Source organism: Elgaria multicarinata, chromosome 18 (assembly GCF_023053635.1).
Source record: "Elgaria multicarinata webbii isolate HBS135686 ecotype San Diego chromosome 18, rElgMul1.1.pri, whole genome shotgun sequence".
Classification (NCBI taxonomy): Eukaryota; Metazoa; Chordata; class Lepidosauria; order Squamata; family Anguidae; genus Elgaria; species Elgaria multicarinata.
Window position 1 is genome coordinate 17370476 of NC_086188.1, and position 27285 is coordinate 17397760.

The following is a 27285-nucleotide window of genomic DNA, read 5'->3' on the forward strand; positions in this document are numbered from 1 at the left end:
CATTAAAGCTATTTTTAAAACAGGATTACTTCTAATGTAAGCTGTTCACTGAACAGCCCTTCACACTGCAAGGGCCTCTTGTGATTGTCAAGAACCTGGAAGATTAATGAAACAATACAGGCCAAACAGAACACTAGGTACGCCTGCATTCACAAGAATGACCAGACCTGACCTTTCAAATTTGCTAAAAAGCTTTCATGGAATGGGCCTTTCTTTTTTCCATTTTTTTTGGAGGTAGTGCCAGCTCCAGGTTTTGGAGGGCACCTGGGTAAGACACCCTCAATGGGCCCAGCCCATTCTCATGACCATTGTCACCAGCTGCTCTCAGTCCATATCCTCTTTCGCATCATGGCTACTGCTTGCTGGCTTGACAGGCAGAGAGCTAGGGAGTGAGGAGTCCGTGGCATATCCTGCTCCTCCTTCTTACCACCACCGACGACTGGGCCAGAATCAGGGACGGGAGGACATGCGGGTTGCAGTGGTGAAGAGGAGAGGCATGTCCATCTTGCCAGCAGGCCATTGACATCAGGTAGGGTGACCCTATGAAAAGGAGGACAGGGCTCCTGTATCTTTAACAGCTGCATAGAAAAGGGAATTTCAGCAGGTGTCCTTTGTACGCACGCAACACCTGGAGAAATTCCCTCTTCATCGCAACAGCTGAAGCTGCAGAAGCCCTGCCTGCTTGGCCAGACACAAAAGACAGCAGGGCTCCTGCAGCTGTAACTGTTGACACGAAGAGGGAATTTCACCAGGTGCTGCATGCATACACCTGTGAATTTCCCTTTGCTATAAAACTCTTAAAGATACAGGAGCCCTGTCCCCCTTTCCATATGGTCACCCTACATTAGGGCCTGCCTTTTCTGCAGTTGTGATCTGCAGAATGTTTCTGAGAAGTTTAGAAAAGTATTCTCAGTCCACGAATTTATTTATTTATTGCATTTATATACCGCCCTATAGCCGAAGCTCTCTGGGCGGTTTGCAAATAGGGTGCTATGCTCAAGACTCATGTTCAAACCAGTTCTACAAAACCCTTCCTAACCTGGCTGTATTGTGTCCCTCTGTTCCTAGAACAGCCTTCCCAGTTTGGTATCCTCCAGATCATAGAATCCTAGAATAGCAGAGTTGGAAGGGACCTACAAGGCCATTGAGTCCAACCCCCTGCTCAATGCAGGACTTCAGCTCCCATCAGCCCCAGACGGCATGGCTATTGGTTAGGAATGCTGTGAAATGTAGTCCAAAACATCAGCTGTCCTAGAGACATTCTTATAAAACTATTTCTCATCATCAACTTTATTACGGACACCAACCAGACATTACACATGCACGAGAGCAGGGCAAAATTACATACAGATTTGAAAAGTATGGAGCAGAATCAAATCTGGAGAGACCTTATTCTCATAGTATTCAAAAAGAATTTTGCAAATGCCTCGATTGTGTCTCTGTCCTCTGTGGCCCTGAAGCAAAACTATTTTTGACAATGGTTCAATGAAGCCGATCCAGCACACTTCCTAGCAAAAGCTAAACGTGAGGATCAGTCCATCTTTCATTCAAATATTAATCAGACATCAACAGACGCTTGATAAAAGCGGAAGCTACTAAAAATAGTCCCCATCGCAGTGCAACAAAAAAAGAGAGTAATTGACTGATGGTGTTTCCTCTTGAAATTGATTGTCTTTATCTAGGGCGGGACAGTTGACATATCTACTTAGGAAGAAGGGCATTTACTTTGAGGAATTAATGCTGTGGAAGAGAACGGTTAAAGTAGGGATGATTTAAAGTTTGTGGTTTGCACAGCTACCTCTGCTGTGCGATAATGAAGGTCTTTCCTAATGCCTTCTGGCATATGCGCTCTCAGGAGGTTTGTCCTTGTGCCTGAGTTGACACCTCTCTTTTGAACAACAGATGGACGTTTTGAAATATGCCTAACAGTAGGGCAGATAGGGCTGAAACTTAGAGCCAAGCTCCAGGATCACCCAGGGCCTACCTGGGCTAACACTGCTCAATGCATTTTTCAAAACATTTTATAGCCAGGGGTGGAGTGGTGGCCACCTGGGCAAGTACATGGGTACCTGTGCTCGTTTTATTGTATGCTTTGTACTTGAAAAAAGTACCATCCTTTTCTACAACAAAATCGTGCTTATTCCCAAGTAAATGTGTTTAGTATCAGGGCAACGGAAGCAAACTCCATTTTAATCCTCTTTTCACGATGCTGTTATGATTTAAGGGCGCCGAAAACGCAAAGTCGTACACTCTCGGTGCATTCCTTGCTTTCTTTTCTTAAAATCAGGGTTGGCAAACCGTTTCCCTCTAAGGTATCCGAAATGTAGGCGCAGTTGTAAAGCGTGGAATGGCGGATGGGAAGGAGGAGAGAAATGTTAACTGTGCGTTTCACAACTGAAGCAATACACATAGCTAGTGAAAGGCGGGTCCCATAAGGCCATTAAATTCAGGGCCTAAAATTGCCCAGCTGCATCTCTGATGCCCGAAATACGGCATTTTATTTTTTGTTACTAAACAATAAAAAATAGCTGTGTTTTTTTGTTTTTAAAAAAAGACAGTTCCGTATAATGTCCTTAGTCCTGCAGATGTTTTTCTCTTTTTTTTAAAAAAAAGGGACATCAGGTAACCCCCAAATGGCCACTTCAGACGTCATTGCTGTGTCTCCCCCGTATCTGCAGTCTCACCGTAACGCCATCGCAAAAAGAGAGAGACAGGAACCACCGTCTTGTTACCAAGGCAACAGCAGCCGGCTGGGACACTGTGATATACGGTCGCCTAGCAACTAGCGACGGAGCTCCTGCATCCGCTCTGGAAATTGCAAATAAGCCGCGTCGGTTGAGATTGATCGTCCTGAGGCAAAGGAGGGCTGCGCAAAGCGCCACCCAGATTGTTCTGGTAGAGGAATAAATGAGGGGAAAGTACACACGTCAACCCGTGCCTTTGGGGACAGGAGGGATGCAAGAGTCCAAGGATGGGAAAAGCAAGATCGAAAGCAACAAACTCCCTGCCCTCACAGTCAGCCAGCCAATCAGCAAGCAATTTCACTGGGTTGTTTGGGGGGTGGGGTTCCCCCCTGTTAGATTTCCCCCCTAAAGGGTTTTTGGGTACCTCTGGAAAACTCAGGGTTCTCCCAAACTTGCAGATGCCCCCTCTTGTGCCTGAATAATGCCTTTTTGGCTACAGAAGGAGCAATGGTTTATTAAGCAGATTAGACAAATTTGAAGGGAGGCGCTCTCTCTATTCCTCTCGCCATTTCTCTTTCTCTCTCAGCCACGAAAGCAAAATGGAATTTCCACAGATGGAGGCAAACCCAGCTGAACCCAGGACATTTTCCCCAGGTTGGCTTGTTAACCATGCAGTGTTGCTTATCTTTCTCCAACAAGCCACCCTGAGAACCCATGGTTTGTTGCTGGGTTGTTCAGTGTGGTTAACAAGCCACCCTGTAGACGTTCAGACAACACACTAGCCCATGGTTCAACGAACAACCCATCACTTAATGTGTTGTCTCACACACACAGGGCCGTCAACAAAACATTGCAGTACATCCTCCCTCTTAACAGGAGTGGCCCTGTTCAAATTTCCTTCCAGCAACGCTCTCCTCCAGGATACTCCATTCCACACATACACCAGTTTTCCATTTTCCTCTTTCAACTGACCCTTAACATTGTCTGGGTTTGTTCGTTGGGTTTTTTGGGAGGGAGGGCTACCATATTGGGTTAGGGTCCCCCTACAAATACCTCTTTTATGGTACAGCGGTCCCATTTTGACTCCAGTTCTGCTGACACTCACCACCTGAGTTCGCTATTAAAGGGAACATTACATGCCAGTTCCTAAAATTCCACCACATCCCCATGTGACCAACAAAACCAAATGATGAGGCTATGCAGATACGAGTGGGTTTGATCCTAAACAGCTAAGGATGCTGGAGCTTCCATCCCAACACTCTCCCTGAGTAGACCCACTTACTTTCTTCCATACAAGTGAATGGTTCTCATTCATTCCTATATGGGGACGAAGTAAAACACTGCATCTGGGGACACTGTTGCAACAAGAGGTAAACCTGTATGGTGCCCTCTAGCAACCAAAGACCTGCCCAAATATTGCCGAGGAAAGATCCTCTCCCGTCCAACGTTTATAATCATCAGTCAAAAATATGAGAACGTTTGAGCATGCCAGGAGGGACACATTGACAACAGACTAGTCTGCACATAATGCACTCCCCAACACAGCCTGGCTAGATTTTCTTTGAAATGGGAAACAAGGCACTGAGGTCAAACAGAAGGGATTTTTGAAAAGAATTCTCTAACAAAATGTAAGAAAGAAGATAAACAGAGCATAGTTAAACTATGGAATTCGCTACCACAAGACATAGTGATGACCACCAATTTGGATGGCTTTACAAGGGGGAGATGGCTACTACTCCTGGTGGCTACATGCTACTTATTTATTTATTTAGAATATTTATATACCGCTCCCCATTGAAAAATTTCAGAGCGGTGCACAAGGTAAAATGAAAATAAAAACAGAATAAAACAGTTAAAACAAAATTTAAAAAGAAGCAAAAATCAGAAACCCAAGGCTGCATGTTAAAGAAAGGCTTCTTGGAATAAAGATGTTTTCAGGAGGCGCCGAAAGGAGTACAAGGTTGGTGCCTGTCTGACCTCCAGAGGCAGGGAGTTCCACAGGAGGGGGGCCACCACGCTGAAGACTCTTCTGGTGGATTCCAATCGGAGAGGATGGATCTAGGTGGAACCACCAGGAGCAGGCCCTCGGATGACCTCAGTGACCGGGCAGGTTGGTAAGGGAGCAGGCGCTCTCTCGGGTATCCTGGTCCCAAGTTGTTTAGGGCTTTGTACACAAGTACAAGAACCTTCGACCTGGCCCGGTAGCGAATAGGCAGCCAGTGCAGTTCCCTCAGCAGAGGAGTTACATGCTGGAAAGGGGCAGCTCCAGACAACAGCCGAGCTGCAGCATTCTGCACTAGCTCCAGCTTCCGGAGCAGCTTCAAGGGCAGCCCCACATAGAGCGCATTGCAGTAATCCAATCTTGAGGATACTTCCAGTATCAGAGGCCATAAAAATACGTACACCAGTTGCTGGGTAACATGGATGGGAGGTTGCTGTTGCACTCATGGGTTCCCCGTAGGCAGCTGTTTGGCCACTGTATGAACAGGATGCTGGACTAGTTGGACCCTTGGTCTGATCCAGAAATGGCTCTTCTGGTGTTCTGAAGCAATAATGAAATAAGACCAAAAAGCAGAAGTGTGGAGGAGGTAGCCACTGCTACCTTCTTCACACCATCCAGTATCTGCCGCCTGAGGCAACTGCCTCACTCTGCCTAATGGTAGGGCCAGGCCTGCAACCAGTACCTTGGATTGAGCCCAACTACAAAATAGGCAACCAGTAAGACTGGTACACGTTTGATGTAATATGATCAACCAACTCTTGTTCGAACTCTGATAGCTGCATCTAGTAGCCCAGAAAGGTTTACTCCAAGTAGCCCCTTCAAGGCTTAAGGCAGAGGTGTTTCCATGCCCTGCAACGAGGTTGGCTGTGTGTCCTACTTTACAGAGGACTTTCCTCTACTTGAAAGTGACTTCTGTTTGAAACGCTATCCAGTCCAAGTCTGGTTTAAAGATAAAGAACTCAAACAACAAAGGAAGTGGCCTTATACGGAGTCAGACCAGTGACCTATTTAACCCAGTATTGTCAACACTGACTGGCAGCAGCTCTCCAAGATTTCAGGCAGATGTTTTCCAGACAGATCTTGGGATGCCAGGGTTTAAACCCGCACAGGAGGGCCAAAATATTTCACTTCCAATTACCGCTTCCATGTTGTAGGGAGAAGTTGTAGCCCGGGGTGAGGAACCACTTTCACTGCTTGGGCCAAGTTTAATTTGGCAGAAACTCTTAGGGGTCATATTCTAGTGGTGAGTAGAGGCCAAAGGCAAAAGGATCAGGGCCAAAAATACAAATGGTGCCACTACATGGCTTCCTGCTGGTAAGTTAGCCTGAGGAGAGGCATTTCAATGTTCTAGAGCGGGGGGGGGGGGACCTGCACAAAAAGAGCACAGGAGCTTGGACTCTGATGAACAAGCACAACGAATTTCCCTAAAGAAGGGTCTCCATGTGGCCCGAAACGCATTGGAACTGTTTTAATGTTGTGGAATAAAACATTAAACATTGGCTTATTCCATTGCTTTTTGCTCTTATTGCATCCTTTGTGGAGCTTCCCAATTTGTTGGCTTCTGTTTGCAGAGGTTGCTTCAAATAGTGATTGGGGGAAAGGGGGTGGGGCCATCTGGGGAACCGTGGAGGGCCGGATTTGGCCCCCCAAGCCTGAGGTTCCCCACCCCTGTATTTCGCAATCCATTTGTTCTTGGCCAAGAACTTTGATCTCTTTAAGTGCAGTTTAGACATTGCCTAGCCTCTTCCACCCGAAGCTGCACATGTTGAGTTGGTCAAGCTCCATTCACTTCTATGGCCCAGAGAGACTAATGGTGAATCTCTGCCTAGCCTCTTCCACCCCAGGCTGCACATGCTGACTTGAACCAGATCCATTCACTTCTATGGCCCAGAGAGACGAATGGTGAATCTCTGCAATGCTTATGTTCCAAGTCTACAAAACTCAACCAGGAACATGTAATTACATGCCTCACTGGGGGGTGGGGGAGAGAGGCATGTAAGACCGTTACGTCCAGGGTCTAAAAATTACCTAATAATACCAACGTTGGCTCAAATCATTGCCCACACACCTTCAATCATAGCATTGCAGACCAAAGGGCTAAAAATCTGCTTGGAAAAGAAGAAGAAGAAGAAAAGAAAGAAGCTGAAATTCTCAGGACACTTAATCTGTACGCATTGCCAGATTTATTTATTTTTACACCCCTGCAAAATCCAGAAATACACACACACACACAGAGAGAGCCCTGTCCACAGGGAATCTACTGAAAACAACGCAGTGGGTTACACAGCAAGAACTCTGTTGACCTGCCAGCCACAACTGTTACAGCTACCAGACAAGCATTCGTGTAATGGAGAGGTGTGTTTTTTAAAAAAATAAAAAAGCCTAAAGCAAAATCCCCAAACATCCAGGGATGTCACCTTGTTTGCTCCTGTAAACATAACTAAACTTTAATACCGGAAACCATTGTGCTGAATAAAACTGACTTTATTTGCTAAGGAAAAGAACGCCAACATTTCCACCATGCATTCCTGCAAATAATGACAGCAATTGTCTCGGAAGGCCATGAAAGAAGCAGAGACAAAAGGCCTTGTTAGCTCATAACAATAAGCCAATATGACAGGAGGGTTCTGGCTTATTGTTCACAAGCTGCACAGTTCTGCATGCTACCCAATCACTCCCGTTAGGCTCCTCCTGTCAATGGAAGTGGCTAAACCAACCAGGCACTCTCCAGGAAGCAAAAGCTTAGCATTACATCCAAACCAGCTCTTCTGGCTTGTAGTTCCCCCAAAAAGCCAGAGATCATAAACCAAGAACAAACCATTCCACCTTGTTAGGGGAGCAAAAGGCCAGAGGTCCCAGTTCGGACGTGACATGAAGTGTTACATCAGAAGTGCCATGTTGGATCAGACCAAGGGTCCATCTAGTCCAGCACTCTGTTCACACAGTGGCCCACCAGCTATTGACCAGGAACCAACAAAGCAGGACATGGTACAGCAGCACCCTCCCACCTATGTTCCCCAGCAACTGATGCACACAACCTCGAATACTGGAGGTAGCACACAACCATCAGTGCTAGTAGCCATGGATGGCCTTCTCCTCCAGGTATCCATCCAACCCCCTTTTAAGCCATCCAAATTGGTGGCCATCACTACTTTCTGCTGCCTAAAGAGTTCCTGGTTAGTTTAGTCCAGTGATGTCAAACCTCTTTCAAACACAAGGACAAAATACAATTTCAGAGAAGATCTCAGACGTTGCATTCTTCAGAGGAGGTCTTGCTGATCATTCCAAAATGAACGGAATGCTGTCATGAAGAACATCGACAGCGGGGCCTTCTCTGTAGTGGCACCCACCCTCTGGAAAACTCTCCCTCGTGTGGTTTGGGAGGCGGAAAATGGAGCATCCTTTCAACGCCTCCTGAAAACACATCTTTTCTCGCAGGCTGTCCCTGGGCTGTTCCTGCTGCCGGGTTTGTTTTGGTTTTACATGGGTATTTTTTAAAGTTTTTATATTATGTTTGGATTTGTTGTGTTTTATGCTTTTAACTGTGAACTGCACAGGAAGCCTCGGCTATTGGGCAGTAGAAAACTGCAATGAATAAATAAATAAATAAATAAATTGTAGCCGTGGGTGGGGTCCACGGCTAAAGGGCACCCACAAAAATCCCTTCCCCCAACTACACAAAGTAACACAAAAGATAAAGAAAACAACAAACGATTGGTGGATAGGGAAAGGGGGCAGGGCAAAGGGGGCAGGGCCATAGCTTCAGTTGTCCATACTCTGGTAACCTCCAAATTAGATTACTGTAATGCTCTCTACATGGGGCAGCCTTTGAAGACGGTTTGGAAGCTGCAGCTTGTGCAAAATGCAACGGCCAGATTGATAACTGGAACAAGGAGGTTCGAACATATAACACCAATTCTGGCCCACTTGCATTAGCTGCCTATACGTTTCCGAGCCCAATTCAAGATGCTGGTTTTAATCTATAAAGCTTTACATGGCTTGGGACTGCAATACCTAATGGAATGCCTCTCCTGACATGAACCTACCCATACACTGCGCTCAACATCTACGGTCCTCCTCCGAGTGCCTACTCTGAGGGAAGCTCGGAGGATGGCAACAAGGGACAGGGCCTTTTCAGTGGTGGCCCCCTGATTGTGGAATGATCTCCCCGATGAGGCTCACCTGGCGCCAACGTTGTTATCTTTTCGGCACCAGGTCAAGACTTTTCTCTTCTCCCAGGCATTTAACACCATTTAACAACGTAGTTTGTTTTTTAACGGCCCCCCAGAACTGTTGTTTTTAAATGGATACTGTTAGTTTTATGTTTTTAAATTTTGTATACTTTTAATGTTTACTGTTTTTAACTTTTGTAATCCGCCCAGAGAGCTTCGGCTATGGGGCGGTATATAAATGTAACAAATAAATAAATAAATAAATTTTGGAAACCCCACAGAGCAGCATTTGGGTCCCAGGAGAGCCAAATTTGGCTTCTGGGCCTAAGGTTCACCACCTCTGATTTAAATGTAGCAAAGGGACAGCTCTCCCATTTGAACCTAAGATGGAAGGCCAAGATAGCAGGCCAAGATGGCCGGCTGTACCATGTCAGCATAAGCCCGTGAGCAATTCACAAAGACAATCCACACAGAAAGGACCAAATGGCCATCTTGGGACTCCCAGGTTTGAGCTCCAGGCTTGAGTTTCTAAATTGCTCGTTTATTTATTTATTTATTTATTTATTTCATTTATATTCCGCCTTTTTCCTCTAAGGAATTCAAGGCGCAGCACCTAATCCTCTCCATTTCATCCTCACAACAACGTCAGAGATGCTTTAGGGTGGATTCCTGCATTGAGCAGGGGGTTGGACTCAATGGCCTTGTAGGCCCCTTCCAACTCTGCTATTCTATGATTCTATGAACAACCCTGTGAGGTAGGTCGGGCTGAGAGTCTGTGACTGGCCCAAAGTCACCCAGCGAGCTTCCATGGCCGAGCGGGGACTAGAACCTGGATCTCCTGATTCCCAGTCCAACGCACTAGCCAATACACCACACGGGTGTAGTCACTTCCTGCTGGTTGGAGGAGCCCAGCAGTAGCGATTGGGCAATACGGACCAGTATGCTTCTTGTGAACAATAAGGCAGAATTTTGGCGGACGGCGTCCATGAAAGCTTAAGTGGATGGTGCCCACTGAAGCCAGAATAAATGCGTCCATCTTTAAGGGGCCACAAGACTCCTTGCTGCATTTGCCACCATTCTGGCTTATTACATGCTAACGAGGCCACTGTCATCTGGAGACACGTCAGCTTCTTGATTGCTGCAGTTGTAAAACACGTCTGGTGTTCCCATGGCACAGTTTTGTATTGACTTTCAATCTTCCAGAAAGCAGTCAGCCAAATCAAACCAAGATGAGACGCTCAGCCACCTGCAATACCCATCAGCAGGCAGCAAAGACTACTGGAAAGAATGACTGGATTAAGAACATAAGAACCACCATTTAGGATCAGGCCAAGGCTCCATCTAGTCCAGTGGCATACCAGCTGCTCACGGGAAATCCACAAGCAGGACATGGTGCAACAGCACCCTCCCACCCATGTTCCCCATCAACTGGTGTACATAGTCTTACTGCCTCTGATACTGGAAGTAGCATGTAGCCACCAAGGCTAGTAGCCATTGATAGCCTTATTTATTTATTTATTTATTACATTTTTATACCGCCCAATAGTTGAAGCTGGTGTATATAAGCATACTACATCTGATACTGGAGGGAGCATATAGCCATGAGGACTACCGGATGTTGATAGCCTTATGCACCATGAATATGCCCAATCCCTTTTTAAAGCCATCCAAATTGGTGGCAAGCACTTGAGGGGAGATATGATGGCACTCTTCAAATACGTAAAAGGTTGTCACGCAGAGGAGGGCCAGGATCTCTTCTCGATCCTCCCAGAGTGCAGGACACGGAATAACGGGCTCAAGTTAAAGGAAGCCAGATTCCAGCTGGACATCAGGAAAAACTTCCTGACTGTTAGAGCAGTGCGACAATGGAATCAGTTACCTAGGGAGGTTGTGGGCTCTCCCACACTAGAGGCCTTCAAGAAGCAGCTGGACAACCATCTGTCAGGGATGCTTTAGGGTGGATTCCTGCATTGAGCAGGGGGTTGGACTCGATGGCCTTGTAGGCCCCTTCCAACTCTGCTATTCTATGATTCTATGATTCTTATGGTAGTGAATTCCATAGTTTAACTCTGCACTTTGTGAAGAAGTCCTTCTTTTTATCTGCCCTGAATCTCCCACCAATTAGCTCAATGGAATGACCACACTGGGTTCTAGTATTATGAGAGAGGAAGAAAAATGTCTCCACACCATGCATAATTTCATACACTTCTATCACATCTCCTCTTAATCTCCTTTTTCCAAGCTAAACAATCCCTCATAGGGTAGATGGCCTACCCAGTCGAATTTTGAAATGTCTTAAAAGATTTTAGGATTTTAATAATGTATTGGTTTTATGTTTTTAATCAGTTTTATGTATTTAATATTTTTGTATTCAATGTTGTTCCCTGCCTTGATCCAGAGGGAGAGACAGGATAATAATAATAATAATAATAATAATAATAATAATAATAATAATAATAATAATAATATGCTCCAGCCCCTTGATAATTTCAGTTGCCCTTTCCTGCACTATTTCCAGTTCTACAATACCTTTTTTAGGTGTGATGACCAGAATTGTATATAGATTTCCTGGGGGCCAGATAGGAGTTAAAAGCATCATACATTTGGGATCACTGCCTTGCAGTGCATCTTGTACAGATAAAACTATCCAACCACAAAACCTAAGCAGGAGCTGCAGCATCAACTTTAAGATCTCAAAGAAAAGACAAAGAGCTCTGAAGAGTCATTTGAACCCTGGTCTCACTTTCCTCCTTCCATTCCCGGCTCTCACAAAGGACTCACCCGGCTGAGCTGATCCAAGAGTCTTTGGTTCTGTTCAGATAGTTCTTGGACGGCCCGTGTTTTCTCTCTGTCGGCTTCTCGGAGGTGAATCTGGTGCTTCTCCAGTTCGCCCTGGAGTTGTTTCACATCGCTCTCCAGCTCGGACACCCTCCCTTCCCATTCCCCTTCCTTGTTCTCAAATCGTCGCCTGAGTTCATGTTTCTCTTGCTCCAGGTGCTGTAGGACACAGGAAGAAAGGAAGAAAGAAAGAAAGAAGTCAAAATGTTATAGTTACCAACTTTCAGGCTTTATGCCAGTATGCACCTGCCATTTTTTTTAAAAAGCATCCTCCTAGGCTCAGTTCAGACAACATGTTTTTCAACGATGGTTTTAGAACTCCACGGTGTATTATTATTATTATTATTATTATTATTATTATTATTATTATTATTATTATTAAAATTTGCATACTTGCCCATAGCCAAGGCTCTCTGGCTTTTATCCTTTACATAGGATAAAAACACTTACAAACAATTTACAAAAATTTAAAACCACAAAATCATACCAAAACAAAGCCAGGCTAATTACATATTGCTAAATGCCTGAGAGAAGAGAAAAGTCTTGAACAGTTACAGCACTGTTGAGAAATGTGTTGTCTGGCAGAAAAACTCCACCCAATGATGGAGGGTTTGGGGTGTGTGGTTTTTTTTGGAAAATACTCCACACAGAATATCCACACTGTGCAGAGGAGAGTTCCTGCACACCTGTTGGGTGGTGTGTGGTATGGAGGGCTCAGTGGTGTTTTCCATTGCATTGACTTTTCCCACTGGCTACAGAGTTCCCTGGCAAGAGCGGTGAAAGGAGTGAGCGCCACTCTAGGAGAGCTGCCAGGATTGGGGTTTTGCAGCAATAGCTGATGGGATACCGTCAGGAGGAAAGGGAGAGGAGAGAGAGTGGAGGAACTGTCAATCAAACGCCGGGATGGATTTTAACTCAACTCCAGGGTAGCCCCCAGTCACACAATGGTGGAGTTAGAACACGTTGTGTGGGGAGAACCCCCTAAAAACTCCACTGTTGAGTGGAGTTTTCACACTGCATTGACTGATGTGTTGTCTGAAGTGTAGTATTGATTGCAGCAATAACGGCCTGCAGATAGATACAGATGCAATCAGAAATGTTACCAGCTTGAAGAAGAAGAAGAAGAAGAAGAAGAAGAAGAAGAAGAAGAAGAAGAAGAAACAACAAAGGGAGAGCAGCCGAAATGGCCTTAAGAACATATTTTGCATCAATCCACTTCTGTCCTTGTAGACGTTTGTCCTTCCCCCTCAGCTGTAAGGGTTCAAAGCCAGTTCAGCAGGAGCTCAGCCATCCAAATGGCAATCTTTATCATAAGAAGAGCCATACTGAATCAGTCCAAGAGTCCATCCAGTCCAGCATTTTGTTCACACAGTGGCCAAGAGGCTGTCGACCAGGGACCCACAAGTAGGACATGAATGCAACAGCCCCCTCCCGCCCATGTTCCCCAGCAACTGGTGTACATAGACCTACTGCCTTTGATCCTGGAGGTAGCATATAGCCAGCAGGACTAGTAGCCTTCTCCTCCAGGAATTTATCTAACCCCCTTTTGAAGCTATCCAAATTGGTGGCCATCACTACATTTTGTGGATATCATATCAAGAGGGTGAAGCTTGAAGGCTTCTGTTTTCCTTCAGTACCAGATTCCATTTGGCTCCGTTCCTTAAACGTTCTGAATTATAAGAACTTAAGAATGTAAGAAATGCCCTAAGGCTGGATCAGACCAAGGGTCCATCTAGTCCAGCACTCTGTTCACGCAGTGGCCAACCAGCTGTCGGCCAGGGACCAACAAGGCAGGACGTTATCATGCAGCATACTGTCGTTCCAGGACTATACCATTTTAGATTACAAACAGGATATTGCACTACGGCTCCACTCTATCTGAAACGCCCTGCATGTTGAAAGCTAGCACATCAAGGGATGGTTTCTGAAGTGTCTAGCTTTCTTCTTGATGGGCTAGCTCTCCATACGCAGGACAATTCCAATTTAAATTTAAATTCGACAGTTCCCTCATGCCCATTTGGAAGGATGTAGTCCTAGGAGACATGTTCACATGATTACTCCGAATGTGTTGTCCAGCTCTTAGTTGGTTCTTTTAAGTTGGGGGATGGGGGGGATGCGCTCCAGCTGTGCTGGACTATAAGTCCCATCACTCCACTGCCATGCTGGCTGGGGATGATGGAATTGTAATCTGTCTGATTAGGGAGGTTGATGAAGGCTGGCTTATAACAAGGCCAGTGAGTTCACAAAAAATGCAGGTGTTCCGATAAGGAATAATCCGCAGAAAGAGTGTGTGTGTGTGTGTGTGTGTGTGCGTGCGTGCGTGCGTGAGAGAGAGAGAGAGAGAGAGAGAGAGAGAGAGAGAGAGAGAGAGTTCCCTGCCCTTTCCTACTGGCAACTGAGCTAGAAAATGCTTTCACCTCCACTCAACAGTAGCTCAGTAGGGCTCTTTAACCAAAAGCTGTTCCTGGTATCATATACTCCAGGTTTAATTTTTCCAAGGCGGTGGGAGAGGTAGTCACATCAGGAAATCTCCTACCAACAGCAAAACCGAATGGCTGAGAAATGGCTGGCCATGTTGGCGCTTTTATTTATAATCGCCCTAAAAGGAAAATCAACCTACAGAACTCCTAGCAGAATTTTGCCAGGGATTTATAGATATTGCCAAAGCAGAAACTGTTGAGACCCCTAAGCAAGCTTGAAATATATGGAAGGAGCCAGTCTGAGAAGGAAGGAAATTAGTCAATACTGTCTAACTTAGTTAGACAATATTGACTAATACTTAGTTTAAATCATCTTCGACTTATACCTCCCCTTATTCCAAGATTATCCTCAGAGGCCCTTCACTGGGTATCCCTGCCAAATGAAGTGAGGCGGGTAGTTACTAAGGATAGGGCCTTTTTGATGGTGGCACCCCACTTGTAGAATAAGCTCCCAGAGAGGCTCACATGGCGCCTACATTGTGGTCTTTTTGGTACCAGGTAAGGACCTTTTTATTTTCCCAGGTTTTATAGCGCTTCCGGGGTTTGGGGTTTTTTTTTTTAATGTGTTGGTGAGTTTTTAGATCTTTGCACAGCTGCTTGCTTGTATCTTGATTCCTACTTTGGTTTTATTCTATTTAAAACTTAGTTTTCCTTAGATTGTGTTTTACTATGTCATTGTGTTTTATGATTTTAAGGTTTGCTTTGTGACCTGCCCAAACAGCATCAGCTGATAGGTGGTATATTCTGATTATATTCATTTGTATCCTGCCTTTTCCCCAATACTGGGACTCAGGGCAGCTTTACAAAATTAAAACATACACTATTAAAACATATAAATAGAAATATACACAAGTTAAAAATATAATTAAACCCATTGTAATATTAAAACATTTAAAATACAAATGACAATTTTAAAAAACCTAACACATAAACAGCTCCATACTATTCCCCAAAAACCTGACAGAACAAAAAAGTGTTTGCCTGCCTCCGGAATCATAGCAAGGAGGGAGCCAGCCTAGCATCCCTGGGAAAGGAGTTCCAGAGCCTTGGAGCAGCTACCAAGAAGGCCTTCTCCCGCGTTCCCACCAGGCATGTGGGTGATGGTGGTGGAACAGAGAGAAGGGCCTACAGAAACGTAATAAATAAATGAAATTCAACCTATTTCCTTCCTCCTAAGTATGCAGACCATGCCCAGAAGATGGAACAATTGCCCAAGGCACTAATACTGCAATAAAAATAGAAATTGGGCATTAGCTAAGATAACTTTGCCTGAATACACATTCACCAACTACTTCCACTGAGTCCCTGGAAAGTACAGGAGACGGGGTTGCTGAAATGTCCCCTCCCTCTCCAGATTGTACAATGGCCAAAAAAAAGGGACAAAACATGATGACATGGACCTAGAATGGCAAATGCTCCTGAAACAACACACCCCTAACAGCCAAGTTAGATTACTGCAATGCACTCTACTTGGGTCTGCCTTTGAAGACTGTTCAGAAGCTGCAGCTTGTGCAAAATGCAGCACCCAGACTGGTAACAGGGACAAGAAGGTCTAAATGTATAACACCGATCTGGCGTGCTTGCTCTGGTTCCCTGTATGTTGGTGTTGGTTTTGACCTACAAGGTGCTGGGTTTTGACCTACAGGGCCGTACGTGGCTCAGGACCATAATACGTTATGGAACTCCTGTCTGGGTATAAACTGATCCGTACACTACATTCAGCATCCAAGGCCCTCCTCCTCTAGGTGCCTCCTCCAAGGGACGCTCAGAGGATGGATGGAGAGAGAGAGAGAGAGAGAGAGAGAGAGAGAGAGAGAGAGAGAGAGAGAGGGCCTTCTCAGTAGTGGCCCCCCAATTATGATCTCCCTGATGAGGCCTGCCTGGCACCAACTCTCTTGTCTTTTCAGCACCAGGTTAAAATTCCCTTCTTCTCTCAGGCCTTTGGAAGCATATAATGAATTTTTAATCAGGTCCTAGACTGCCTTCAGCTAAATGTTTAAAATTTGTTTTTGGAAGTACGCTGTTTATATGGTTTTATGTAAATATTTTTTGTACTTTGTATAATGTATTTTAGTGGTTGTTCATTTTTGTGATCCACCCATAAAGTTTCAGTCAGGGGGCGGTACAGAAATATAATAAATGAAAATAAATTAATGAAATGAAACAAGACAACAACACCAAAAGTACACGTATATTCTTTCATCTCCTGAGATGGCAGAATCACCAATACCATCCCCTTTACAGACATTACTCCCTCTACTTCTGATGTCTAGGCTATGAGTACAGTTGTTTATATAGCCAAAACTGCACCCCACACACACACATATAAGAGGCAAACTCGGAGGAATCCCACTGTTTGCAAGAATTCCCCCAAAAAAATCATTAGGAAGAAACACCCCCAAAAGGGGAACACCAAAACAGCTCAGTTGGATAGAGCAGTTGTACAAGACTCATATAAGAAAAATCTGAAATACATCAACGACAGGCTGAAGATCAGAGTAGGCTATATGTTTATAGATCCCAATTAGATTACAGCAACATGCTGTGCGTGGGTCTGCCCTTGAAAAGTGCTTGAAAACTGCAGTTGGTGCAGAATGAGACGTCTACACTGCTCTTTGGTTTTTGATTTTGACCACATTATACTGGCCTTCTGTCAACTGTGCTGGTTTCCAGGCACAATTCAAAGCACGGGTGCTTAAAGGCCTAAATGGTTTTAAGAGCCAGGATATCTGTAAGAAGACAGTCTCCTCCCATATGAACCTACCCATAGGTCATGTCTAGCCCTGCTCCCCCTGAGTTGGAAGAAGGTGTTTCAGGTAATCAATCAGAATCAGACTCTGAAGTAGAGGAGTTGGCACCAGAAACAGGCCAGCCTATACCAGTGGGGGAGAAAGCTCTCACAGGTTCTTCACCAGCTAGGAGGGAACCCTCTCCAGAGCTTATCTCCTCAAAGGCAAACAATACACAGTCAATGGGAAGCCAATATTCTTCCAAGGGGGAGAGCACGGAAAGGTAGGCTGATCCTAGAGTACGCCGCAGACTAAAACGGGCGGAGCTAAAGGAAGGCGAGAGAAAGTAGGCCCGGCTGGCATCCCGTCAGAAGCTGCATCACAACTAATCTCTCTGAAGTTAACGCGTCTTGGGAAAGGGCTTTCTCTTTCTTCTTGAAAGGACAATTGTCTCGCTTCATTTGGATAATTTTGCCTAGGGGAAAGTTCCTAGAGATTAGACTCTCTTCAGGCGAGAAGAGATGTTTATTGCTTGAATAAAGCTTTGTGGATTACTTAGCAGGCCTCGTTCTTGTCTCTCAAGAAGGCGGGAGGTTTTGAGAAACACGACACCATAGGTCAAGATGATTTTCAGATCCCCTGTAATATGGTCCCACTATGAAAAGAGGTTCGGTTGGCGGGAACAAAAGACAGGTCCTTTTCTGTGGCAGCCCCCCTGATGATGCAATTCTTTGTCAAAGGAATGGGAGTAGCTCCTGTCATGTCTAACCCTACTGCCCCTGTTTTGGGAGAAGATGTTTCAGGTAATCAATCAGAATCAGATTCGGAACTAGAAGATGCAGCGCCAGACACCAGCCAGCCTGTACCAGTGGGGGAGGAAGCTCTCGTGGGCGATTCCCCAGCTGGGAGTCAGCCCTCTCCAGAGCTTATCTCCTCAAGGCCAAATCCTACACACTCGGTGGGAAGTGAGCTTTCTTCCGGAGGTGAGCATTCCCACAAGCTAGCTGATGCTAGGGTCCGCCGGAAGCTGTAACACACAGGACGGAAGGAAGGTGTGAGAAACTCGGTTCAATTACACCAGAACCAGCCTCCGCACCAGGCTCTCTCAAGTTATGGGCATTTGGGAAGTGGCTTCCTATTGTTCTTGAATGGACAATTGTCTTGCTTACTTTGCATAGTTTTGCCTGGGGGGATGTTTCCAAGAGGTTAGACTCTCTTCAGGTAGAAGAGAAGTTTGTTGCTTAATAAAAGCTTTGTGAATTACTTAGCAAGCCTTGTAATTTGCAGGAGTTTTCTGAGAAACACGACAGCTCCATCCCTCATTAATGGGCAATGAAAATATTTATTCCACCTGGCTTTTAATATTGTTTCTGGGGGTTATCAATGGATACTAGTTCTGATGGTGACTACCATCCACTACCTCCAGAATCAGAGGCAGTAAGCCTGTGTACACCAGTTGCTGGGGAACATGGGCTGGAGGGTGCTTTTGCATTCATGTCCTGCTTGTGGGTTTCCAATGGGCAGCTGGTTGGCCTCTGCGTGAAGGACTAGATGCACCCTTGGTGTGATCCAGCGTGGCTCTTTTTATGTTCCGATAACACATAACTGGATGTTTTAACTTTGTTCCTTTTGATTCTAAGGCCTCCATTTAATTGTAGTTATTTGATGGTGTTCGGTTTGCTCTGCTTGGCAAATCGCTTTGCGGGCCCTTCATGAGTCCAAAAAGCACAATGAACATGCTTTTGTCAACAAATAAAAATGAACTATTATGCAGGTTAGAGGAGCTTTAAATATGGAGAAATCTATCCCGAAAATGCCTTCCACATTTAGGAAAAGATCTATGCTGAAATATATACCAAGCAGGTCAGAATAGAAGCAATTTATAGAAAGCTCCGTCACCCTTGAATACATAAAGTTTTCCTCCATTTCTAAAACATTAATGCCGGAAGTCAGGGAATACACGGCTGGAGGATTTAATGAAGTGAAGTCATTTTCAGTCAGGGAAGAATTAAGGTCATTTTATACAGAAAGAGGGGGAAAAGAGCACAGCTGACAGATGGAATTTCAGGAATAAAGGACATTTTGAGCTTTTATGACAAGACATACAGGCAGGAGAGACAGACAACATCATAACCCACCACCAAGAGTTGTCGGCAGTTTGAAAAGGGGGGATCTCTGCTTATGGCACATACAGTGGCAAACCACAAGCTTGGCATTGGAAAAAAGTTCCAGGTTTGATTGCCAGTATCTCCAAGAAAGGTTGGGAAAATTTTCATCTGAATCGCTGCAGAGCCACTGCTAGGGTGGCCAGGTGTCCTCTTTTACAGAGGACAGTCCTCTGTTTGAAGAGTTGCCAGGGGATTGCCCTCTGTTTGAAAGTATCCTCTGTTTCAGGGGTGCAGAACCCCTTTCAGAAACCAGGGCTGAATTACATTTTGGACGAGCTTCTGGGGGCCGCATTAGCAAGGTGAACGGTCCCAAAGGCAAAAGGGGCGGAGCCAATACACCAAAAACGCTAGCATATTGTAGCTTAAAAGTTCTTGCTTGTTGGTCATGAATAGCGGATTGGTTACTGTCTCATTGATGCAACTGATTTACAAGGAATTGCGAGAAGGCTAACAGGTCTGTTATTGTGAGGATCCGATGGATCCTCACAATATAAGGCCATCAAGTCCAACCCCCTGCTCAATGCAGGAATCCACCTGAAAGCATCCCTGAGAGGCGGCTGTCCAGCTGCATCTTGAAGGCCTCTAGTGTAGGAGAGCCCACCACCTCCCTAGGTCACTGGTTCCACTATCGTACTGCTCTAACAGAATGTTTTTCCTGATGTCCAGCCGGAAACTGGCTTCCTTTAACTTGAGCCCGTTATTCCATGTCCTGCACTCTGGGAGGATCGAGAAGAGATCCTGGCCCTCCTCTGTGTGACAACCTTTTAAGTATTTGAAGAGTGCTATCATGTCTCCCCTCAATCTTCTCTTCTCCAGGGTAAACATGCCCAGTTCTTTCAGTCTCTCCTCATAGGGCTTTATTTCCAGACCCCTAATCATCCTGGTTGCCCTCCTCTGAACACGCTCCAGCTTGTCTGCATCTTTCTGGAAGTGTGATAACTTGTTCTAGTCTACAACAGAGAAGACGAGTAGATCTAACGGGCTTAAGTTACAGGAGGGCAGATTGAAATTGATCATTTTACGAACTTTTTTTTTCTAAGAACGGATAGGATCGCATCCTAGTTTTTAAAACAACAGTGGTGATGGACCTCCCCCCCCCCCAGTTGAAGGAGCTATCTGCTGGGGGTAGCATGACAGCATGGAGGTGGAGCCAGACCCAAAAGTGGGAGGAGCCAGTGCTAAACGTGGGGGGAGCCATAGCCAAAAGTAGATGGGGACCTCCCTCTTGCCTTCTGGTCTTCCCTTTGCTCTCTCTGCCCAGAGGTCTGCTGAGGGTGGAGACAGTTAGCTCTTGCCAACCATCTGAATTAATTAGTTGCAGAAGGTTTTAATTAATTAGTTGCAGAATTAGTTTTCAAATTGTGCCAAGGACTGCAGGTTACCTACCCCTGGTTTTATAGAATGGGAGAGCGAGAAAGAGAGAGAGAGATAATATGATACACACACGTTTGAAACAGATTAGAGGTTGAAGGCTGGAATTAAAGGCGAACCTTGCAGAGCAGGAATGACTGATGTCTGCACAGTGATAAGGGAGTCTGTGCTCCATTTAATTTTGAATTTCTGTAACAGGGACACAGTATAAATAGTAAGTCATCTATACTAACAAGTGAACTCATTTTCTGGGCACCAATCCTGACGTAGCGAAAACGGCACCACTCGCATTCCAGAGGGAAGTATAAACAGGTTTAGTGGAAAGTCCATGTTTCGCAGGAGTACAAAATAAATAAATAAATCTTTAGATTTTTGGGGACACTCTAAGAGAACAATAAACAAACGAATCTCAAAACAGCCCTAAGAGGACTGAGCATGCTCAGTGATCACAGAATTTTGAATAGCGGAGGACACCAGAAAATTAGTGGGGAACATAAGAACATCAGAAGAGCCCAGATTCAGATTTCTTGAAGGGGAGCATCTGACTGGCTGGAACCCTGGACAGAAGGCACTTCACGCTGCAACATTCTGTTGTAGGTCCTACTAGAACAGCCAAAACTCCACTACTGAAGTCATCCCACACACACACCTTCCTCATTGCGCATGAATACCCTTCCTCAATCCCGTCACTGGCTGTTCCACATTCTGCATAAAAAGAACCTGCGCCCCCCACAACTAGGGGTGTGCATGGACCCCCCGCTCCGCCCCGAAAATTTCGGGCCAATCCGAAAATTTCGGACCATGGACGGAGGCAGGTAAGGGAGAGGAGGGCGGGGGGGGGGGGTTACCGGGCCCTGCCGCCGTCGCCGCCTGTGTGTCACCACATGGGCGACAGCGGCAGCGCCCGGTAAACCCCACTTACCTTTCCCCCCAATCCTCTTCGCCTCCGCCTTAAGGGGAGGCGAAACACCCTGCTCCGCTTCTAATTCGCCGGTCCGATTAGAAGCGGAGCACATCCCTACCCACAACCCATATCTTTAACGCTTTCCACCTCTTTGCCACACTTTATTGCCCTAGCCTTAGCCTGGAAATTTCTCCCCATGTATCAGCACGGTTCTAACCTCTTTCTTCAAAACCCTTGTTCACACATCATTTCCACAAAGCCTTTAGAGCTCAGGCTCCCTCAGTGGGGAGCTCTCAAGGGTGGGGGTGTTGGACTACAACTCCCATCATCCCCAGCTGGCTGGGGATGATGGAAATTGCAGTCCAACACCCCCCTGGAGAGTGCTCAGTTGAGAGGAAAGGCTGCTTTGGCTTAACCGCTTCATCCTCAACCACCTCCTCCCCAATGAAAAGGTGTGACCATAATCACTTTCTTCACCCCATTTCCATCCCTCTCACTCTCAACAGCTTCTCACTCCTCCCCAGTGACAACATTTAGACTGCAAATCCTTTGGTCTAAAATCCTTTGCTATCACCCATCCTGGCCCCTCTTTACGCCCATATTACTCAGCAAACACAAGTATACCGGTGGCAGTATATAAATCACACAGTACAAAAAAAATGATCCAGGCACTCCCAAACGCAAGGCAACGTTTACTTAAGCCGCTGCTGATTACGAATCCCTACTGGGCAGGTAGATCAAACAGGGGGGTATTCCTGTCCTTGCAAGATCCTCTGTCAGCTGCAGACCCCAAAAGGAAGGAAGCCAGGGAGTCAGAAAGACTTAAAGAAGGAGTTGTGAAGGGGTAACTTACCCCCCCCCCACCTATTGGAGGCTGTAGCTCCAATGTCAGCAGTGCTCTACACTTTGAAGAGATCCTTTAAAGTCCTGACTGAAACCCGGAACGGATTCAATGCCCCACTGACATTGGAGCCACCAGCCTCCACTGTCCCCACCCCAGGTTTGTCAGCCAGCAACAGCAGGGTTAACCCCCGAGCCTTTCAAGGCACACTGACTGGGAAGTCCATGGCTTGCTCCACTGCCTCCTGGTATACTGAGAAAGGAGGGGCCAGGAAAAAGGTTTCATCCGTCCCTTTCCGGCCACCTGCGCCCACTCGCGGAGGCCTCTCGCTCTGGGAGTTGAGGCGTCAAAATAAGTTATGGAAACAAGACGGAGCTCCCAACTGCTGCAGGCTACATAGATGACTGTTCGCAAGTTGCTACCGCCTAGTTATCATGATGACTTGAGCTCCGTGTGCACATACAGGGCCTGCCCTAAATATTTTGCTGCCTGAAGGAGATGGTGCCCCCATCCTCCAAAAATCAAGATGTATCTTATTCAAAGCCAGCCAAGGTATTTTGGTACATGGGGCAGAAAATCCCGTAAGCACCTTTCCCCATCCTTGCAGCAGAAATACAGTAATAACTAACAATTTGTTGACCCTTTATGACACCCAAAATCTGCCGCTGGAGGCATCTGTGTGTGTATATAAAGACGGCACATTGCCAAGCACTAACTGGGACGTCACATGAGGTTACGCAGAGATAACGCAGTATAGGACCAGGCCTGCACGGTAAGATGGCCAGAGACTGAATACAGCCCAGCATGGCTAACCAGGGCCAGAGAGATCGGCCAGAGCACCACAGAGTTATGGAGGTAGAGCAGCTCAGGACATTCACACTGTGTTCCTGGTTTACAAATGCAGGCCTTCCTCAACCTAGTGGCCTGCAGGAGAGTTGGGACTGCAACTCACATCACTGTCAGCCAGCACACTCACTGGAGAGAATGATGGGAGTTGCAGTCCAACACGCCTGGAAGGCACCTGGTAGAGTCCAGAGCTCTGGGAAGGCCTACCTTAAAGCCACCTGTGATGTCAGCTGCTGAACTAACCCAGCCTTCTCTAACCTGGAGCTCTCCAGGTGTGTTGGACTACAACTCCCAAAATCCCCAGCCTATGCAGACTGGGGTTTAGGGGAATAATAGTCCAACATATTTGGAGGGCGTCAAACATGGGGGAAGGCTGGACTAACCCAACCGCGTATTTAACTACTCCTCTCTAGTAGCCAATTCTCTTCCGCGTCCTGCTCTCGCCCCTCTACACTGGAGCAGGCCACGGTAGATGACTTCCTAGCACAAACAGGGCAACGCATCGATGGGTCTCTCAGCACCCAGGTTGGGCATCCCTGGCCGGGAAGCACGCTACGCTTACCTCTCAGTATCTGGTGCGCAATGTGGACGTCAAGCAAGCGTTGTTTTAGCAGTAGAAGCCATTACATAAGGGCAGAGCTGGCGCCATGGGTAGGCATGGTTGGGCACTTACCGAGGGACCCACAGCTCAGCAGGGGCCCACTGAGAAGAACTTGTGCTTCTTCTCTACCTTGCTCCTCCTCTTCTCCATTGCAACCTGCATGTCCACCGGCTTCTCACGCTGGCCCAGACAACGGCAGTGGTGAGGCCTACCTGCTTCCTGGCTCTCTGCCTGCCAAGCAAGGAAGCGGTAGCCATGATGAGGAAGAGGAGTAGCAAGAGCAGCTGGCGGCCATGGCAGTGAGAAGGTAGGCTCACTGAGGGAGGGCCCCCATGAAGGGAGTCTTGCCACAAGGGCCCTCAAAAACCGGCAGGGGTAAAGGACGTTCAGACAAACGCACCCTAACCTTGGCCTTCCCATCTCCAAATCTCTCTCTCTTCCCTCAGGGCCTAACAACACATCCTCTCAGCATCGCACTTCTTCAACCCCGTAGGCCAGATTGACAGTTCCAGATTACTCCGAGACTCGGCCCCTCCTCCAGCTTTCCCCCCTGGCTTATCCCGAGCCACGAACTGCCAGGCTCAGGGCCCCAGGATCCCTTTTCCACTCCAAGGAAAGAAGGTTCGGAGCCCCACCGCCAGCCGCAACCCTGAGCATGTGCAGAACGCTTTCCCCTGCACCGCGATTTCGGAAACAGGAGGCGCATTTGATGTCACAGCCCTTACCCCTATAACCACAACAAGCGAAGTGCATCCCATGATGCCTAATCCCCAGATGTGGAAGCCTGGGGCGCAGGAGGGAGCAACGAGACGAGGAAGAGCTCTCTGCACATGTACACATCATCACCACCAGCATGTAGTGAACAGGTCAGGCCTGCCCAGAGGGGGGAGGGGTAAAGGGGGCAAGTTGTCCTGGGCCACCATTTTGTGGATGTGTGCGCGCGCATGAGTGCGACAGCCCCCCCCCCGAAAAAAATTCCATTGCTGGGGTGGGGGGAGCATTTTCCTCAAGGTGGCCCTGATAAAGGTGATCCTTCTCCTTTCTCCATGAGCCCCTGCCAAAGGAAGTGAGGCAGGTGGCTACTAGGAGGAGGGCCTTCTCCACTGTGGCACCCCGGCTGTGGAACGAGCTCCCCAGAGCGGTCCGCCTGCTTTCATCGCCAGCTGAAGACCTTTTCATTCTCTCAGTATTTTAACACTTAATTTTAACTTAAATTTAAATCTTACTGTTTTAACTCTGCATTTTAATCTTATATCAATTTTGCTGCGTGGTTTTTATCCTGGTTGTGCTTTTTATATTGTATTTTGTATTTGTGCTTTTAACCCGTTGGTTGTTTTATTATGGTTTTAATTTTTGTGAACCGCCCAGAGAGCTACGGCTATTGGGCGGTATAAAAATGTAATAAACAAACAAACCCACTGGGTGACTTTGGGCCAGTCACAGGCTCAAAGCCCAACCTACCTCACAGGGTTGTTGTTATTGGGTGGCATAAAAATGTAATGAATAAATAAATAAAATAAAATAAATCCTGGACGTCGGCTTGCCTAACCCAACCCCTCACCCTCCAGCTGTGTTGGGCATGCTCGCTGGTGGGGGAGAATGGGGCTTGTAGTCCCGCACCTTTGAAGGGGAAAGCTAGCCTAGGCTCGCTGGTGGGGGAGAATGGGGCTTGTAGTCCCGCACCTTTGAAGGGGAAAGCTAGCCTAGGCTCGCTGGTGGGGGAGAATGGGGCTTGTAGTCCCGCACCTTTGAAGGGGAAAGCTAGCCTAGGCTCGCTGGTGGGGGAGAATGGGGCTTGTAGTCCCGCACCTTTGAAGGGGAAAGTTAGCCTAGGCCCTGGGCCAATCCAGCGCAAGCGGGACGCCGAGGCGCGCCCGGCTGCGCGACCCTGAGCCCCGGGCCCGCGGCTCCCCTGGCCAGGGCGGGCTCCCGGCGCCGGGGCCTCCTCGCCTCGCCCAGCCTCGCCTCACCTCCAGCTTGTCGCTGAGCTCCTTGTGCATGCGCTCGTACTGGCGGCTCATGTCCTGGTTGCGCTCCAGCAGCGCCTTGCCGAGGCGCGCGGCCAGCACTAGGTCCTTCTCCTTCTGCCTCATGAGCGAGAGCAGCTCGAGCTCCTCGGGCGCGTCTTCCCCGGCCGGGCCGGGCGGCTCGGGCTCCAGGGCGGGCGCCAGCAAGGCCAGTTCCTCCTCCAGCGCCAGCGCCAGCTCCCCGGCCGCCGAGGAGGCGGAGGCGGAGGCCGCCACCACCGCCGCCGTCTGGCCGCCGAGGCCTGGCGCGGCGCTCCGGTCGTCTGCCGCTCCGGCTGCTCCGGCTGCCCCCGCCGCCACCGCCGCCGCCTCCTCCTCTTCCTCCGCCGCCGCCGCCGTCTGGGGCGTTCCCGGCAGTTCCATGCGGCAGGCGCTGTCCCGCTCCGAAGGTGCTGAAACGGGCCCCGCCGAGCCCAGGCAGAACGCCGCCGACATGCCCGGGCCCCGGGCCACTCCAGGCTACCAAGCCGGCGGAGCGGGGAGCCCGGAGCCCGCAGCGGGGGCAGCCGCGTCGCTGCGGCCCTCCGCGCGCTGAGAGAGCGCGAGGCGAGGCGAGGCGAGGCGCCCTGGCTTGCGGGGGCCGCCGCCGCCGCGGCGCCTACTGGTGGGGCCGCCTGCCGAGCCGCCCGGCGCTCTCAAGGGCCGCGGGGCGTCCTGGCCTCGCTGCTGCTGAGGAGGAGGAGAAGGAGCGCGTCGCCGCCGGCCCAGCTTGGCAGCGGTGCTCCTGCTGCTGCTGCTGCTGCTCCCCGAGCCCCATCTCCGCCGAGGCGCCTGCAAAACATCACGCGGCAGCGGCGAGCTCGCGAAGAAGCCGCCGCCGCCGCCAGCAAACAGCCCAGCCTCGGCCCCGCCCCGCGGCCCTGACGCAGCAAACACCTGTTCCGTTGCCTGCGCTGATTCGCTCGGCCCCGGTAGCTCCACAGCCCACAGGTGCGCGCCCCGCCCCGCTTAACCCCTTCCCCGCCGCCCTAACTGGCGCCTCAAGCATCCCCTTCCTTGGATTTGGGAAGTGGGGGGCGGGCTTCCTCACTAAATATTCCATCGCCCCCCCCACCATTTTTTTTTGTTTTGCAAATAATTAGAAATAGTTTTGTCTTTAAAAGGCCTCAAACCACATGAACTAGGGTGACCATATGAAAAGGAGGACAGGGCACCTGTATCTTTAATAGTTGAATTAATAGTTGTATTATTCCCTTCCTAGGATTTTTTTTGGGGGGGGGCTTCCTCACTAAATATTCCATCGCCCCACCACCACCATTTTTTTGTTTTACATAGGGTGACCCTATGAAAAGGAGGACAGGGCTCCTGTATCTTTAATAGTTGTGCTGAAAAGAAAATTTCATCAGGTGTCATTTGTATACATGGGGAACCTGGGAAATTTCCCCTTCATCACAACAGTTAAAGCTTTTGTATCTGGTCACTCTAGGCAGGGCTCCTGCAGCTTTAACTGTTGTGATGAAGAGGGAATTTCACCAGGTTCTTCAAATATACAAATGACACCTGCTGAAATTCCAGTTTCTATGCAACTGTTAAAGATACAGGAGCCCTGTCCTCCTTTTTATTTATTTTTTATTTATTTATTTAAGGATTTTTATGCCGCCATTCAGCCAAAAAAGGCTCTC

General features: G+C 47.7%; 1 protein-coding gene across 1 annotated transcript in view; it reads right to left on the minus strand.

Moving 5' to 3' along the window:
- Positions 1–26158, minus strand: part of BICDL1 (BICD family like cargo adaptor 1) — a 90747-nt gene extending 64589 nt beyond the window's left edge. The window contains exons 1-3 of the mRNA XM_063144224.1: positions 25964–26158; positions 25607–25891; positions 11640–11855 (exon numbers count right to left, since the gene is read on the minus strand). Coding sequence (XP_063000294.1) covers positions 11640–11855; positions 25607–25891; positions 25964–26098 — 636 coding nt within the window. The 5' untranslated portion in view covers positions 26099–26158. The remainder of the gene's footprint in view (positions 1–11639; positions 11856–25606; positions 25892–25963) is intronic.
- Positions 26159–27285: the final 1127 nt, after the last annotated feature.